We start from the raw sequence: 18,705 nt of genomic DNA, 5'->3' as shown, positions 1-18,705 counted from the left end.
ACCATTTTAACCGGTAAACTTTCAGCTAATTAACACCAAATCAATTCTCTGGCCCAATCGAGCATACAGGTTGAATACTAGGTTATAACTGTATAATAAAGTTTTCAGGATTGTGTAACAATTAAAGACGAATATTATCATGAGCGGGAATTTTTAAGTTACTTCATTATCAGTAGTACCATCACTATATATTCCTTGTCGTGTTATCCGTAAATAGTCGCAACGCTGTAAACGACGTGGTTGGTATTCGGATATCTCGAATCCTACTTCGCCTCGTAGTCAGCGGAGTTTCCATTGCGGTAAGAGGCCAGCTGCGGGATGAATAAATCGATCAATCAATACGTGCGATGAGTAAGAATCAGGGATGAAAAAAAAGTGACGAAAGTCCACGGCAACCCACCCATTGCCTGATGAACGGGGATAGATTATAGCGAGGACGCTGCTCCTGCAGGCTGAGGACCTGCGGAGGCTGGAAACGGGGCATCGGACGATCCTGGTAAACCTGACCAGCGTCGGCTAAGAGGATTTCCCCACCTCCTCTCAGGCTCTCGTATTCCTGATGGCCTTCCTGGTTCAGACCCGAATCATCGACGACTTCCTGAAGACCGTCTTCGATGCGGTCGGAGGGTCCCGACCTCTTCCCGTGTCCTCCGAAGCAGGAGTGACCGAAAGCTGAGCAGCCTCCTGAAGCAAGGATCAAGACGATCCGAGGAATCGCAAAATTTTTTTTAGATTTTAGTCAAGGTTCGAGAATCGATACTCTTATTAATTTTACCACGCGATAGTGTAGAATTAGTGAAAATGAGAAATTATTTAATCATTTCGAAGCACCGAAGCGCGTGTGTGTTTGTGTCTTGTTATGTGAACGGTAGTATGGATTTAATTATTCAATTCAACGACGATATGTGCTCGTTGAGTACGTCATGATACCACCTCGTTACGACAGATCACCGACGTTATTCGGTCGTAATAAGTTCCTGGATTGTATTGTGGACAGTGCAGATTTGAATGTCGTTAATAATGCCGGTGTACTCGATCCGCTGCTTTATCCATCGCAACTTTAACAGCAGTTGCTACTGTTTAATTACCTACAATATATGTATAGTATAATCGGTTGTAGCGTGGAACAGAATGTAGAATCTTAATTAATATTAATTACGGACTGGCGAGATGCACGTGACCGTTAAATGATGATAATGATGGTCAATACATGCTAAGTAACCATTACACGTGTACTAATTAAACGTCAAGCACAATGACGCCCGTTTCCGTTTTAAGCTTTGTACAAAAGTCTACCGACGCCGCCGCGTAGATATTCTCAGAGTAAATTAAACGAACACGATAACGCGGCGTCCAAATAAACGGCACACCTGAATTGACAAAATGGGCCGAATTAGGGTTTTTCAAAGCGCCCGATGAGGAAAATGGAACGTCGTGAACCGTGGAGCTGGTTCGTTAGAAGCTTTGTTCCAAGATGCCGATACCTAAATTTCCATAGAAACATTTCTGCCGGGGATCGTAAGCGGTGTTCTGTTTATTTTCCATTCACCGAGCCGTTCCGACAAATTGCCCCCGAACAACGAGCTTCGCGATATTGAAAACGTACGGTATTATTGTTTCATCGCGTGTAATTACGCGAATCATGAAGCATTTTGCGAAAATCATTTGATTTGAATATACGTAACGTGGATGTGAGTAACGTGCGTAAAGCAAGTGAGGGAAAATGACAGGCGAATGAATAAATGAATGATTGAATAAATTTCTAGGGTGAAAATTGTCAGGTGAGGGAATTTCTACGCAAAACGAAACTTTTTCAAGCCCCTAATCACCCCTCTCTTACGCAACGATAATTGCACAACCCTTGCCTCTCATTTGCCAAATTAACAACGTATATTCTCAACTCACTTCGCGTTGCTTTACACGCAGAATCGGTATATCTTGTATGTCGTACGTCATAATTGCATCAATTAACAAACACGCATATAAGTATATATTATATAACATTTAGATTTATCCTGGATGAAAATATGAATGCGTAAGCTTTTTAAATGTAAATACATATATCGCAATTATATAGTTTGATTTTGAAACCAATTAACGATAAAATGGAATACACCCTTCGCTCGGCACATGTTTTAATCACACTGTTACCAGTGAAGTGGCGACATTTCCTGCTTATTTTTTTTTTCTTCTTCTTCTTCTTTGCATGTTTTTTACGTCCAATGGACGACGTTGGTAATAAAACTCCGCATCCGGCGGAAAAACTTCGTTTCCATGTTGAATAAAACGAGAATCTTGAAAGAAGTGGGTAATAGAGAGAGTAACGACGCGGAGAGAAAGAAAAAAAAAAAATTAAGAGAATTCGTTTATCAGTAACACAGTGTAAATTTTTCTTCCTATATGCATACACATACACATACGTGTATAAATAAATATATAACCGAAGAGAAAGATCTTTGAAATAAGCTTGTTGAAATAATATCGTTATATTAATCAAACGCCCTGCCTTTTGTTCAACTCTTCCTGCATGGGGTCGAGAATTATATTAACCCACGAATATTTGCAAGGGAAAATTTAATGGAAAAAAGGTGAAAAGGGTTTAACTCGCATAAAAAACACGCCACGGCTTCCCCTTATATATGCCATGAGGTATTTGCATATGCCGCCCGCGATTCTGAGAGACGATATCGGTGTGTGTAAGTGAATTAAACTCGTTCCCTCTTCCCCTCCTCGTCATTCTTCTTCTTTTTCTCCCCCCTATGAATTCGAGATTCTCCCATTACACGTACTCTGCTTTCCTTTACCGCGTAATATCACCGACATTTACAACGTTAAAATCTGCAATATTATATAGACTGAAACTAAACTATCGACGACGTGAAACCCCGCAGATACCACGCGTGGCTTTCCGAGCCACAGAAGGGGGGAGTCGTGAACGCAAACATTAACATATGCATATGTGTATTAGAGTGGCGCAAATAAACCGACTATTTTTTTTTTTCTGAGTCTTGTGTGACAAAATGTTAGTTTTTCATGTTTTAAGAGCCCACTCCAAAGGGCAGTTTAAAAAAAAAATTTTAAGAAGTCGCTTCACATTTTTTAAAACGTCAGAAATCGTCAAAAATCGATTTTTTTTTTTTTTAGTTTTTTTTCTCGTGACGGTATAATTTCATGGAGAAAAAAAAAATGAGTTTCCGAAAATTTCAGTTCAAATTTAAATTTTGAAAGGCCGCTCATAATTTTTTTTCAATTTTTTGCTGCATTTCTTTAGATCTTTTCGAGCGACCTTTTAATATTCATATTAAAATTTCATAAATTTTTTTTCTTCAATTTAGTAAGAAAGAATCGATAACAATACACCGCGACATGAATTAAAAATCAAACAAAATACTGAAAATATAATTTTTTTAATTTAATTTTTCGACGATTTTTGACGTTTAAAAAAATTTGGAGCGACCTCTTAAAAATTTTTTTTTTTTGAGCTGTCCTTTAGAGTGGGCTCTTAAAACGTCAAAGACTAACATTTTGTCACACGAGACTCAAAAAAAAAATAGTCTGTTTTTTTGCGCCACCCTAATATGTATACATATATACGTATATACCTATACAACATGAGAATAAAGCACATTAGAAGCGAACCGAAGACATTAATTCCGACATTTATGGAATCAATTTCCTTATTCGACGACCCTGGTCGAGCCTCCCTCTCGTTCCTCATTCGCGAGAACGGAAATATATTGATTATAGGTCAAGGATATTCGTTGATACTGCAGAGGTGAAAGTTTCGCTTAACCCTTCGCCCCCTCCCCGGTTGATCATAAAGCAACGATGTCAATGAATCCGAGAATTTCGACCGCGACGATTCCAGAGTGCAAGAAATCAGACTTCGGAGACAAAACCTACGAGCAGCTGTTCATCGCAGCTTGCGGAAAACCCTTCAATAATGAAATAAACGCCACTCCGGTTCCGATCTAGAAGTAACAAGCGTATCGAGAAGAATGGATTTACGAAAAGCGATACTTTCGAACTCCTTTGACGCTGTCGTGACAAGATCCCGAGAAACGTATGAGAACAATGCGGCCGTCTACTATTTTCCGATATCAGGGTACTTGCGGTTGACAAGAGGAGTGAGAAAAAGGAAAAGCCAATTGCGGCTGCATTTCGAAATAAAAAAAACATCGATACCCGAGATAGACGAGAACGGTTATTGAAACGTGCCGATCGACGTCGCACGTTCACAATCACCCTCGCGGGGGGTGAGAAAGAAATAACTAATTTCACCCGGATTTTACAGCCGTAGCTAAGTAAGACAGTCTTTCAATTATTTGTAATCTCCAATTACGCGAAAGAATAAAATGACATCGAGGCATGTTGCATCGAGGGGGTGAGGGGTGGAAAAATAATTTTCGTACCAAGCGCGACTTGCATGATTTCATCGCAAAACTCGTAGCCTGAAATTGTCCCGAGTCAAAACATCGAATAATTGTATTACCGCATATCGATTAGCGGACGTCGTTCCTATTGTGCGATTAATCGCCCCCCGGAGGGTGATTATCAAGGGTAAGCCGATCGATGGATATACAAGGGAAAAAATTTCCAGCAGATAATGTCGGGGGATGACGACTAATGTTTGGGAAAATTTCAAACACGTTGTGTCTCTTGGCCGAAAGTCAATTCTCAGGGATGAACCGGGCGGAAGTTGGGTCAATTTGTCCCCTGTCAACAACGAGCTATGCAGAAAGGGTGCGAACCAACCGCGGCTCCGGATTTGCACGACTGATGAAATTATACTGGTGGAAACTTGATACCGTGAATATTGATGACCGATTGCCCAGCAGAAGTTTCACGCACCGCAGTGAGAGGCGGATATTTATAAATTAATGAATAACCAAGGTGGATTTGAGCGTGAAATGTCGCACTCTCGTCTAAGAAGATTATACGAGGATAACGAAGAGTCGCTAGGATATCACGTGCAGTTGCACTTTCGGATATTGACTGGGAGAAAGGATCGCGTCGAGGGATCACGGAATGGATTTACAAGTCCTGCTGTGGATTTCTTGGCAGCTTGTAGCACCGTGTCGAATCGTAAATACGCGATAAAGTAGAATTGTGTAACGCTTTTGTTGCCTTACGAGTGCACCTGCGGTATGAGAGAGAGAAAAGTTACGATAGAGAAAAATTCGTGAAATTTGAATATACTCACGCAGTCTGGTTTATTCAATGGAGGTGAAAATATGTAAAATCTAAACTAAAGAAAGATGTTTCAAATTCGATGTTTCAAATTTTTAATTATCTCATTCTTGAACTTTCGGAACTTTGAGCGTCGGGTTTCGGACCATTCAAAATTGTTGTTTCGTGAAATTTTGATTCCTTTGAAAATAATTCGGAATTAGGTGCTTTCGGAAATTCAATCCCGCCCCGACAGAACAAATGTCGAACTATTTTTCACCTCTGATTGCTAGTTGCATGGCTGATTAACTTGCATAAATGATTCGATTACAGCGAAACGAGTAGGTATAAGTTAATCATCACAAGGATTCGAATTTTGAACGAAGCCAAGAAGTCGCCCTAACTTATTGTTAGCCGTTGAAAGCGTTTAACACGGCTAATCGGCTGCGATCCCCGGGGCGTTTTAATTCTTCAACAAGGTTTAATAATAATATACCGGCCGTATCTTCGAAAATTATTTCTCTGAGATAGGTAGGTATATACCTTGTGCAGGTAGGTATATACATATGAATAATTAACAGGGTGAGCTGACAACAACGGCCGCTCAGATTCCCTTTATACATATTTACAAATATTCAATTTTGCGCAATAAATAAATAAAAGTCGGGAGCTCCGTGTCTTAATTAACTCGAAACATTGAACGAAGCTTCTCGTGTATAAAAGAAAATTCTTCCATTCGACGCAAGCATAATAATAATAATTCCTTCTTATTGTTAGTAGTGAAAAGAAGAGAAAAAATTCACCTGCATCTAGATATACTGAGCAATTCATTAATTTTTGAAAATAGTTTGTTGCTTAACGAATCGACGGGGATTCCCCGCGATTGCATAATAATATCGATCGAAAAGTTAGTCATTGTTAATTATATTTAGCAAATTAACAGCTCGGGTAGGTAAATTTGATTTAATGTTGAGGAAATGCGCGTCTCTGTTACAAACTCGATCTCAGTGCCTTCTGCTCCTCGGCAATTACGGCAAAGTAAGCATAACGCAGTGTCAAACATCGACTTCTGGACGAGCGGCGATGGCAGCAGGTGTTTGCCCGATCGATCAACCCTCGAGGATGAGATTGGCTATCCCGGGGGTCGATAAGGGGGGCGATAATCACACGGACGATCGGACTAATTCTCTGCACAGGGACGAGCCGAAGCAGCTCCGAATCGACTTGATCTTCGAATATGTTGTGACGCGTGTCGATCATTGTGTAAAAGAGCTCGCGCCGGACTCAAAGCGTCGATAATTTGATCAGTGAATTATTCCAAAATAAATCAAAAAGCAAAATAAAAACAACCACGAGGTCGTTGATCGTCGCTTGTATGACTTTACGTGGAAATAAAGAATTTTTGTTGATAAGAAATAAAGTTTTCAAAGTGATAAAAGAATAGAAAAGAAAAGAAAAAAGAGACGAATCTCTTAAAAAATGTTCGCTTCAATGCCACCCTTTGTTACCCCGCCCATTTTCCGTGACCAACTACGAATGTATATATAAGCAAATTTTCTTCATTTTTGCTAATTTTCTTCTCACTCACTGAAGCGCGCATTTTTACTTTGTTTTAAGAATACGGGAGGTTTCCAGAGCGTAGAGGGAGGTGGTTCAGAAATAATGAAAATGACGTGCAGGAAAGTTGGCGGAACACGGTATGAAGAAGTGAAAATCGAAAAGGTGGAAATTACGAGTTTCTTCAACGGCCAAGAGCATGAAACGAATCGCTAATTATTCCATGCCGTATATTATAATATTTCCGTTCAACGCACACCGATTTCTCGTTTTTTTTTCAACCCCCGCAACTCTGCAAGATTCGCGTTGCAGAGGGGAAGAAATATGGCACGAAAAGACACGTGGATTTCAAAAAGAAAATTTTTTCTCCAAACAAGCGACCGTCAAAGTCCTGTCATTTTTCTTTTTTTTCTCATTCACCATACGGAATTATACACGCCAACCCTTCGTCAATCACCCGGAAATTTATTCGTCCAATTCTCACGTCGCGTCGCACCGCGTCGTCGAAATCTCAGTCAACATTTCCCTCGACACCTGCATCAAGAAATTCGATCAAATTCGAGTAACACCTTATACCTACGATATAAGACACGGTATAGATCCGTGCGAATCCGAATACCGATATTCCCTACGTCACGATAATCCGACTTTGCAACACGTGTTTCATGAAACCGAGAAAAGTTCGCTTGACTTGATAATAACCGATATTCTCCCTATATATATAACTAATATAATTATACACCAGAGTTTCAATAAAGAGTGACCGCATAAAAGGAAAAATTAAACCACTTTAACCGGCTTTCGAACGGTGTAGAAACTTCGGCAGGTATATCAAATGGCTCAAAGCTACGGTATTGGCAACGTGCCAACCGGACACCGAATTCTCGTCTCTGGGGGGTTAAATTCTGTGGTCGCGAGATAACAACAAGTGTCAAAATCGCGACAGTGTAGATCGTACACGTCGGTCAGTTCATCGAGTATAGAGAGCATGCAGGGCGGCCGCTTTTCCGCGTCCCGAATCTCAAGAGGGTGAAAATTATTGTCGTGATCCCAGTGAGACTCATGGACGGAGGTCGACGCGGGTTTCGTAAATGGTGTAACGAGGGTATGGGGTGTGTAGGGGGGTGACGAGTGTTGCGCTGCAGCAGTCAGCGTGTGCGAAATTACGTGAACGAAATGCGGAATACGGAATCGGGTTGTAGCCGTAAATCCGGGAGCAATTCAGGCACCGCGAACTTCATCCATCGCGGCTTATCCTCGTCGTTAGGGTTGCAAACTCTTTTTGTAACCTCGTCCGCGAAAGGGTGGAAGGCGGGAGGGGCGGGGATTTTCCCGGTTATAAAGATACGTAGATATATTGTATAAATCGGGTCATTTATGCGTGCATACGTACCGCAAACCCCAAATTTACCCTTATTTTGGGATTTTTTATTCCTGTATTATATGTATGGAAAAAAATTTCACCCTTCTTACGTTCGTCGCTCTTTGTTTTTTGTTTTTTTTTTATCCTTTTTGTTACAGTCGGGATGCCGGTTAAAATAGAGTGTCAAATATTTGCTTAGATAGGAGGGAGAAACGGGAGAATAATAAGGCAGGAAGGAAGGGACGGGGGGAGGAAACTAGAGGGCAAACGATTTCTTACCCAACCCCTCTAACAATAAGCCAGCATCTGAAACCCTCGGGCAAAGCATTGATTTGAATAGAGCTCTGAATCTCGGCTTATCATTATCACCCACTCCAGGGCACGATAGTTTCACCCGCAATCTGGGCACCATTTTCTACCAAAATTTACAGGATTATTCCGATTGGCTTTGGTTCTTTCAATCGATAATTTGAATTTTTTTTTTCCCATGAACAGACGAGGGGGGACATTAAACAACAAAACTTTGTACTACAATATAGGTATTATAGATATAATGTAACACGTGTGTGAAGTTTTTATTTATTTTTTCTTCTACTTTCTTTCATTTCGTTAAATTATACTCAAGTTATAAAATTCCATCGCACGAATGAAAATGATTAGTATACATACAACAGAGTATAAAATCAATACTACAAATATAGTGTGTTTAAGTACTGTATACATAAACACGGTCACTGAATATTATTATTATTATTCCGAGTAAAACAAATTGAGTTCGTTTGTCCACAAGCTACAGCAACAGCAACAGCAGCAGCGAATGTTATCGGGCTTTCGTCACAAGCAACAAGTTTCTGTTCTGGCGTTAAGAGCTTTCCACAAGCACACATATATATAGACACAGAGTAACACGTGCATTTTCAAATTTACATACCACGTTTGTGTATTTGCAACCGCGGAAATAGCTGCACGCAGCTGCAAGTATGCATACATTTATCTGAGTGTGCGAATCTGTGCTGAAAACTTGCGGTTTCATTACACTGCGGACATCTGTTGACGCGCAGTAATTTCCCACGGTGAGTTTACCGTTCACCCGTTATACTTTTCAACTTTACAAACTTTAGCACATACATTTTCACAACTTGCAAATTGTACTTCGGTTATAATTTATAAGTTTTATACTTTTTCAGTGACTGTAGGTACGTTTTCAGGTTTGAATAAAATGCACAAAATTCGACGAACTGACTCGGAGACGTGACGCTATTTTTGAGCACTCTCCAGAGGAATTTTTCAAATTTATGAAACACCGTTCGTCCCAAGGTTTCCCTGTTATTTTTTTTTTTTTTTTTTTCAAGGCAAAGGAAACGAGATACCTACTCTACATGTAAAGAACCCGGGTTACCGCTCAATCGAAATTTTTTATTTCCTTATCTTTATTCCATTTCGCTATGTAAGCCTCTCCCCATATTTTAATAACAAACAAAAAGAAAGAAAAGAAGAAGAAGAAAAAAAAAAAAGAACAACATACATACGGTTCGGCATCGATTTGCATACTTATATGACACGAAACTGCATAGAGACGAAAAAATGAAATTCTTTTCACAAGTATTATGATTCGAAATTATGCGGGACGCGATAGATAATATTTAAAATTTATTGCGAGTAGACGATGATTTTATCAACACCTTGTCAAATCCCTTCGCAAACGTGTCAAAGTTTTTCCACCGTATAAATTATTATACTGAATTAACTTAAATTCCTCAAATAGGCGGATAAAAATTCTCTCCACAAAACTTGTCGCCTCTTAATAAAGTCTACGGAAAAAAACTTTGTCAGAGGATATTTCATGTAATTTTACGAATTCTTGATCAATAATTCGTAACACAACGATATATCGGTATGTTGTATACTCTTTAATCTTCGATCCGATTCAGGATTCTTTTGGAAAGTTGAGTAATGACAATATCGAACGTGTCAGCAATATCCTGCGTCCGGTTCCTCGCGAAACCTTGAAAATATTATACATTAATAAAAAAAAGCAGCTGTGGTGGTGGGCCGTGAAAGGCTTTGGAATATCGCGTATCGCGAGTATTTCGGTTTGATTATAATTTATACTTCTCCGGTCGATTAGGGCATTAGAATTGCGAACGGTAGACCGTGTATTTCTCTCCGTTCGAACATCTCGGGGATCCTGAGCAGGCACTAAAATCAAATTTATCGCCGAGTAGGTACGTGATAGTGAAGGCGCAAATATGACACGAGGGTGAATGTTGTAAACTGTTTTGCCAAAATCACACACATGAGAGTAATAATAATAATGATACACCCACACTGCCGGCAGAAGGGCTTTCAGAATTTTCTTAAACTCATTTGAGCCCTTAAAAAAAGTTAAAATTAAAAGGCGAAGAGTGTCGTCCTTCGTTATTTTAATGTAAACAGGTCGAGTCGAATTTCTCGAAATTTCATCTCGAACGACGGAGAAATTATCATCTATAATTCCCGGATTAGGTGATCGTTGATTTGTTACGTATAGAAGAATAAAAGCAGAAAATCTTTATAACAAGTTGATCAGAAAGGACGTGAAGGAAGAAGTGGGAGGAACAAATGCAGTATTATATGTATACGCAAGTAAATTCGTTACCGACAAAATATGCGAACGTGAGGGTTTTCTGCCGAGTTAAACGGTTTTCGCTGAAAGCTTATGGCGAAGTCGTGATGTAATTTTGTACAGCCATTTCAGGCAACAATAGCCGAATGCGTTCAAAGCAAATTCCGCAAATTCAAGTCGCTTCAAGTGCTTGCTGACAGCTGTGTATGAACGATGAATAACCGAACTTTTGTACGCTCGGCAAAGTGCAAAAAGAATTTTACGCAAACTTTGGCACTGAGGAAAGAAAGAATAAACACAAACGATATTTTCAGCTCAAACAACTTTCCGGAATGTTAAAGAAATTCCTCTTCTTTTCGTCTATCATAATTGGTGAAGCTTATTTTCCATAAAATTCAGGGGAAAGTGGGGATAATTGTCGCTAAAAACGAATTAATCTACAAGTTTGCTAAAAATGATACATGACCTGATTATTTGTTCCTGATTTATTATTTTAATTCGTAAAGCAAACTACATGAATTAAAATATCCTCTATAAACTCCTACAACTGCACGGCTTATATATACTGTCAATTATTCGAGGGGTAAGTTAGATGTAACCTGAGAAGGATTCCAGAATTGAAAATTCAATATTCTCGGCGAGATATCACCGCTGGTTTCACCTGCGTTTCCTTTTTCTTTTTTTTTTTTTCTTTTTTTCTTTTGTTCCTGTTTCGTTTTAATTAAAATTACGCATTCCTCCCAAGTGAAAAGAGTTATAGGCTGGAGATTCGCTTACATATTTTAACGGGCAGTTACGACAACGTCTTACAATCCGTGATTTTTATTTATTTCTTTCACCTAACCATTCGTGAAGTAATCAACACTGATAAAAATTCAAATCCGTTTCAAGCTACAGACCCAATTTGTAAATTTCTTTGCGCATGCATACGTTGTACGCGAAATTGGAATCTCCTATTTAAATGTGTTTATACATATATATATGTATATACAGATATATATATATATATATATATATATATATATATATATATGCCACGCTGCAGGTCGTAATTTGCGGTATCTGCCGCTGACCGATATGTCAAGTGCAAGCGAATTGATATGCGTAGGTAAACATACAATTAAAATGAGATAGCAGACGAATTATTATCGTTTTGGGCGTTCCAATCTAACCGATAACATCTTTGCAATAGTTACAATATTAGCTGGTCTTAATTAAATTGCATCCGTGCCTTGACCGATTTATATTCCACAGATTAGTTCGTGGCATTTCGTATACCTATCCCTATCGGATAAATGTAAATTTTTAATTGGTTGTGCGATGTTTTTTGTTTGTTGTTTTTTTTTTTTTTTTTCACCTGCGCAATATTTTCATAAACATGCATAACAGATCAGATATTTATCATTTGTTTCTCTGAGATTATTTTCCATCCTGTTTACATTATACAAGTTGTACGCACAATAACTTGGAAACTTTTATCATCCCGCGTGGGATTGGTATCGAGATACGTAGAGAGAGAGATAGAGAGAGAGAGAGAGAGAGAGAGAGAGATAAAAAAGTAAGTCCTTGGGTTGATTTGAATTTCGGTGCCACGTGCGCGTCCGCTTTTTCCTACTTGCTTAAACGTTTATTTAGTAAGTCTGTAGACTTCCATGACGTACATACGCATGTATATATGTAATCGTATATTATACAGTGCAAAGGTTATTAAGATAATTAAGAAAAGCGAGGGTTTATGAGACAAAGAGAGAAGAGAAAAAAGAAATATGTATATATAGACACACACAATCTCGCAAAAAGCTACGGAATTATATACCGTTTGAAAGAAAATGAAAAATTCACCCGTCTTGAGACGTGAGGTTGGAAGCTGCAGGTCAACAGAGTAAAACAAAGACGGGAGTAAACTGCTTCGTCCAATAATATCTAGATAAAAATCAATCCACGGGATTGCCCGGGCTAATTCAAGACTCGCAAAATCAAATCAAGAGTGTCCTTTTCTTTCTCTCGAGCCAATTATCATTAGCGAAGAAGCGAAACTCGGTATCAAGGAACCGCGAACGTCGCTTGAAATAAAGATGAGAAGAATAAAAGAAAAAGAAGAAAAAGTGCATTTTATCGATGCCATGAAACAACGAGTTGCTGGCTTATCGTGTGTCAATATATCTATACATACTACACCTGCGATTTTGTAAACATTTTGAATCGTCAAACTTTTCGCAACTTTTCAAAATTCATGAGCCATTATCATATACTTTACGTGATACTTGAATACATGATACATTTATATATCATATGTAGTAGAAAAAGATGATCGTTTTATGCGGAATGAAGTACGATACGCGAGTGATCGCTCAAAGACTTTTAAACTCAAGTTTAACCGAAGCGCGGGCGGAAACAACTCACGCTAAAAAAATCTTTCGTGGTGGAAGGATATAAAATAGGTTTAGACTTGTAGCCTGACTTAAGCTTACGCGTATGAAATTCATTTTAAAAATTCAAGTATAAAATAATAGTTTTAAAAATTCACATCTATTTTTACAAATTGTTAAACTTATGACACTTTGAGCAGCTAACAGAATTATCGACGAGCTTGCACTTTTCACATCGTGAAATTAAAAAAGAAAAAACAAAAAAACAAAACAGGGTTTTGTTCGAATGAAACGGTTCTGAAGTTATCCAGCAAAGAGTGTACAAAAACGAATAGAATGAGCGAAAAGTTGAACAATTGTATATCATTTTTCAAATTTCAAAACGCAACAAAGAAATGAATTCAGCACCTTTGAGTCGTATTTAATCGTTGATTATTAGCAAACTTTTCCCGCATATATGCAATAGCAGCTGTTCAAAGTGAACTTGAAAATGAAGCGGGAAAATGTGATACTTACCACCCCTTTTAACACAACGTAACCGAAGAAAAAAAATTCGCATGCAACACTGGAATGAAATTTTTAATAAAACGGTATCGATACTTAAATCAAGTGGCGAAAAAAAAAATTCTATACGCTATTAAAAATTTCGACTACTTATCGCGATAAATCTCACATGCGTTCCGGTAAAAAAAAAAAACAAGACCCGCAATTTTTTTGATTTAAGTCAAATCCGTTGAACACGCATTAATGAAAATTTTTTTAATCAGAGTGCAAATTTATGTAAATTTCTAGAAAGAATGCTCGAATAAAATTTACACATGCAAGTCTGTACAATAAACTTGTATTACAAATTACACAAATCGTCGACAAGAATTTTCAACAATGCGTGAAGTAAAAATCGAGTGAATAACAAATTTCCTCGACTAAAATATAATACCTATAGTTAAGAAAAAAAATACGAAAAGAAAAAAAAGAACGTCATCTGCACAAAGTATAACGAATTCATGACTTGAAAAAAAAAAAAATGGAAAGTGAGAAAAAATATTGCTAATAATTGTAGTATAGAAATAAATTTCGACTCACTTTTGGCGGAGACTTCAATGGCGAAGCATAAAACGAAAAGTATAAGGAGGCCGACGAAGGGTCGAGAGGAAGCCGTTGAGAGGATCGACGTCTTCATGGTTCTTCAGGGAAGCGCGAATCGGCTTACGGTTAGGGGAGGTCGGTGAAAAGTTGCACTGATTGTGAGATGCTCGTCGTTCTCTTCGGGGCTGCGACTCGTAGTAGCTACCAGCTTCGATACTCAGGGTGCTTCTTCGGCGAGCAGGTGGTTGGAAATGAATGAGCTCACCGCCGCGCGCTCGCTCTTTTACAGGGGCGGAACGAAGCGCGCATCTGGTGCCCCGCGGCCATCAGGCGAAGGGGGATGCTGGGTACAGGTGGGCAGGGTGGTTCCCGAAAAGATGGGGGGGTGACGATTGGCCGCTGCTGACCGAAGACACAGACGCTGCACGTGATCGATGCCGGCTCGAAAATCGAGTCAACTTTTGTCACGTTGAGGGTGAATGGATCGAGCGAAACTTGATGTGTTTTTTATTTTTTGCAACCGGTTTTTGTGCCGCGAATATGTTTTACCGTGAGCTAAAAAAGCTGACTTGGTAACGCATTTATTATACTGAATGTATAAGGGGGTGGAGTTGAAGTTCCGAATTGGAAACCTTTCGAAAGCACCTAATTTTGAATTATTTCGTAGCGAAAGTTTTGAAGTAGAGAAATCAAACTTTTATGGAACAACGAAGTTTCGACTCGTCGATAACTCCGACGAAGCAAAATGACGAAAAATAAAGTTTCGATGGAGCTGAATTCTGAAAATTAAAATACACTCACGCAGCGTAGTTTACTCAAGTTTATGAGTGGGTGTAAAATATCAGAAAAAACGAAAATCAGAATGACCAGGATTTTGATCGTAAAAATATGGGAAATCTTCGATCATTCGGAATTTTGATGTTTGAGATTTTTCAATTTTTGTCATATTCGCACTTTCGAACCTTTGATTTTCTGTAGTTACGTCCTTTCGGCATTTTGTCTTCTCAAAAATTTGAGCGTCGGTTTTCCGACCATTTGATACTTTGTCGTTTTGGTAAAGTTTTATTTCTTCACTTTAAGTTCCCGCTACCAAAAAATTGGGAATTTCGCGCTTACGGAACTTTTCAAATTCAGAATTTCAACCCCACTCCCAGGGGTTGATTTAAACATAATATGTAACTTTCGTAAAAGTTACGAAATAAATGTAGGCTCGTAAGCAAAAGGAACGGACTCAAATGCACGGCAAAAATAAAGCTAACAAAAAGACTTTTATTTAGCGATACATGTTTTCGGTTTAAAGTCTGAAACAAGACTGTTTTCACAATAATGTCGGTTGACGCAACAATCTTCTTCATTTTGTAACATAAGAAGTCTTACGTGTCTTTTATCTGTGATGACTACTAGATCATTCAAAAGGTGGGTAAAACGGGTGATTTCGCCCTTCGTAACAATATGGTATAAAGAAATTGATCTTTCTCAAACACTTTTGAGATAGTTTTTTCATCTGAAGCTGAAAGCTTCTATTTTTCGATCGAGAGTTAATTTTCATACGACTTTTACGTAGTAAAAGTATTAATCGTTCGATTATCAATCCACATAGTGATGATATTTATTTTTTATTTTTGGGTTATTTTTTATTTCAAGACGGACGAAAAGTCCGTTTTATACTAAATTACACATTCACCGATTTTCGGCGAGGAATTTAGTGTTAAATTGCTTATTCAATGCTGGTGCGTGAAAGTGAAATTTATTATACGAGGTAAGAGGACTCGTTAAAGTTCTTTTAGAAACCGCGTCGATTAAAATAAAAATCGTCATACCGTCACTACAAAGTGATCTAATGAGTGATAAAAAAGTTCCATCGTATCTTGCTTTCAAAAAATAATCGTTCAAAAGCTGTTATACAACATGCTGAAGTACCGATTTGCCAAAAAACAGACTGCGTCGATTTGAGATTAGAAGAATAATAAAAAAAAAACAACTTTGCTAATAGAACGCTTCTGGTCTGGAATTTAATACAATTTGCTAAAGTAATTAATATAATTCACAGATGCAGAAATATTGAATGGAAATATTTAAACTGCAAACAGAATGAAATTTTAAAAAACTTTTATCCGAAATTAGCTAAAACTCAAAAATCAGCGATAAATATTGAGAATGTGGAATTGAAATTGCAGGTCACGAGGCACCGTCACCGCCACTCCATTGTTGGTCAGGTTTGACACGTTTGCATAGAATGAATTTAGCTATGCAAGGCGGAAAAAGTCAGACAATGCAGGGTGAATCGTTCCAACTGAGATCTATAGCTCGTGTCTTGGCAAGTGATTTTACAGCTCAGCAAACCCTGGGTACATATTTTGAATAAATTTCCGGCAGGGTAGTGAAATCGATAAATTATAACAAGAACGGGGGCTTTATAAAATCGCTTGTGCAATAAACACATTGAATGCACGATGCGTGCGCTTTTGATCGGCTCAACGAGTCTCTGCAGCTAATCTGATTTACAAAATTCTCCGCGTTTAATTATCGTCGTCAATATTATACAATATAATACGCAGTTGAGGTTAGCGTGTAAAATCTGAAATCATGGTTGAATGCAGTTACTGTAATTTATACCTTAAGAAATATTGCGCAGGGCGCAAATTTAAGATATTATATGAGCAGGTGAAAAAAGAAACACCATCGGTGACGAAAGAGGGAATTATCATCTTGCAAACTTACTCTTTTACGTTAGCTGACAATATGTGGAGCGGTGTTGAAATTTCGAATTAAAAAAGTTCCGAAAACAAATGCCAAATGCTTAGTTTTTTGGCGGCGAAACTTGAAGTAAAGAAATCAAACTTTGACGAAATACCAAAGTTTCGAATAGTCCAAAACACGACGCTCATAGTTCCGAAAAGGCGTAACTCCGGCAAATCAAAATTTAGAGACAAAGATTTTAAAATTTGGAAAACCGAAATTCCGAATGCTCGGAGATTTTCACTTCCGTGAATTTCTAGCTCGATAAAATTTCACCAATTTGATCTTTCTTTGTTTCGGATTTTCCTGATCATTCTGTTTTTCTCATTTTTTACACTCACTCGTTGACTAAACTACGCTGCGTGAGTATATTTTAATTTTCCGGAATTTTATTCTATCGAAACTTTATCTTTCGAAATTTTGATCGTCACTTGAATTTACGAAATCTTGTATTTCGGAACTTTGAGCCGCCGAGTTTCCAACCATTCGAAACTTTATTGTTTCCCGAAAATTTGATTTCTTTACTTTAAGTTTCGCCTCCAAATAATTCGGAATTAGGCGTCTTCGGAGCTTTTCAAATTCAGAAAATCAGCCCCACCCCGACTATTTCGTCAAAAAAACGATGAAACGCGAAACTAAAACTGATCGACTTCAAGTGTTAACGTCGAACGATTAACGACGAAATGCAATAGGGGATGAAATCACAGCAAGCCAAGTTCAAAGCACTCGAGTATAGAGATTGCGAATAGATTGGCAAAAATGCGGAGGAGTCCGTGCTCGATTAATTTCCGGGTTTAAAAATGGTGCCTGATCGCCGAGAGAAATTCACTCTTCAAATTTTCAATCCCTGCAGCATGCAGCTAGATTGAACGGTGCAAAAAGTAATGACAGCAAATTATAACTTCTGAGGAATTAATCGGTGAGTTAAGTAAGTAAGTTATTTCCATATTCGTAAATTATTGTAGATAACTTTTGAAGAAGAGTTCATGGTAACATATTTCTGGTGGAGCGAGTTGTGCAGAGAAAAGCTGCCTGCAAGACGTCGTGTCAGGGCTTTCACAAACAAATTGTATTACTAAGAAAGTACTCCTCTCCACCCCCGGGCCTCGCCGTCGGTTAACTCGTAGCAACGGAGTCGAGCCCTGCAACGTCGTTCCGACGGATTTAAACGCTTCTACGATCTATCATTTTTATTTTCATTCGCTGCCTTCCTCTTCTCTCACGGCCTCGAGTCGAACCGTTTATACTTCTAATTGTGATCTAATTTTTCGGTGCCAATCAATCGTCGCGTGTTTTGATCTTTACTCGAGAAAGTTGGTTGATCGGAATCGATACGTTTTATAATTAATTTTATACCGAGTTTGTCGTACGTTTGGTAATAGCCAAATTATCGTATTCGTGAGCTCGGAAATTTTTGTAAAATTAAAAATACGGAAGATATTAAAACTGAGAAGAAAAGCGTTCAATTTCATTCTACACTGGCACATTTTATTCTATAGAGTAAAAAGTCTTCTGTAAAAAGTTACTGGAACAGATTTTTCATTTTTTTCTCTTTTTGTTTTTTTACATTAGTCAATTCGATATTGCCACATCTGGATGATGATCTTTTTTGTTTAAGCTATTGGGAAGTTGAATATTTAACAATGCCAAACACGATAAGAAAAAGTGTTTCAGTGAATTTGGAGAAAATAGTCTTAGGATAAAATTGAAACGAAATCGAAGAAATCGCCTAAATTTTTAATCATTTTGAAGAAATTTGAAACGACGCATCGATATCTAAACTTCTGCTTCAAATCCTAGTATATTTAATTTCTGTA

The 18,705-nt window shown here is 38.2% G+C and overlaps 1 protein-coding gene across 1 annotated transcript; it reads right to left on the bottom strand.

Annotated features, from left to right (window-relative positions):
- Positions 1–166: 166 nt before the first annotated feature.
- On the bottom strand, positions 167–14,406 carry LOC124414627 (neuropeptide CCHamide-2). The gene is made up of 3 exons (XM_046895668.1): positions 14,147–14,406; positions 401–684; positions 167–311 (listed from the first exon to the last, which is right to left on the bottom strand). The coding sequence occupies exons 1-3, from the start codon at positions 14,241–14,243 to the stop codon at positions 264–266; spliced, it is 429 nt and encodes a 142-aa protein (XP_046751624.1). The 5' UTR covers positions 14,244–14,406; the 3' UTR covers positions 167–263.
- Positions 14,407–18,705: the final 4,299 nt, after the last annotated feature.

This window comes from Diprion similis, chromosome 1, assembly GCF_021155765.1.
Source record: "Diprion similis isolate iyDipSimi1 chromosome 1, iyDipSimi1.1, whole genome shotgun sequence".
In the NCBI taxonomy this organism is placed as follows: Eukaryota; Metazoa; Arthropoda; class Insecta; order Hymenoptera; family Diprionidae; genus Diprion; species Diprion similis.
The sequence above is the reverse complement of the archived record's forward strand: the minus strand, read 5'-3'. Positions and strand labels throughout refer to the sequence as shown.

Coding starts and splice junctions, on each gene's coding strand:
- LOC124414627 (XM_046895668.1), bottom strand. CDS start 14,243: ATGAAGACGTCGATCCTCTCAACGGCTTCCTCTCGACCCTTCGTCGGC. Junction 685..14,146: donor CATTGAAGTCTCCGCCAAAA/GTGAGTCGAAAT, acceptor TCCTTGCTTCAG/GAGGCTGCTCAGCTTTCGGT. Junction 312..400: donor CCCCGTTCATCAGGCAATGG/GTGGGTTGCCGT, acceptor TTCATCCCGCAG/CTGGCCTCTTACCGCAATGG.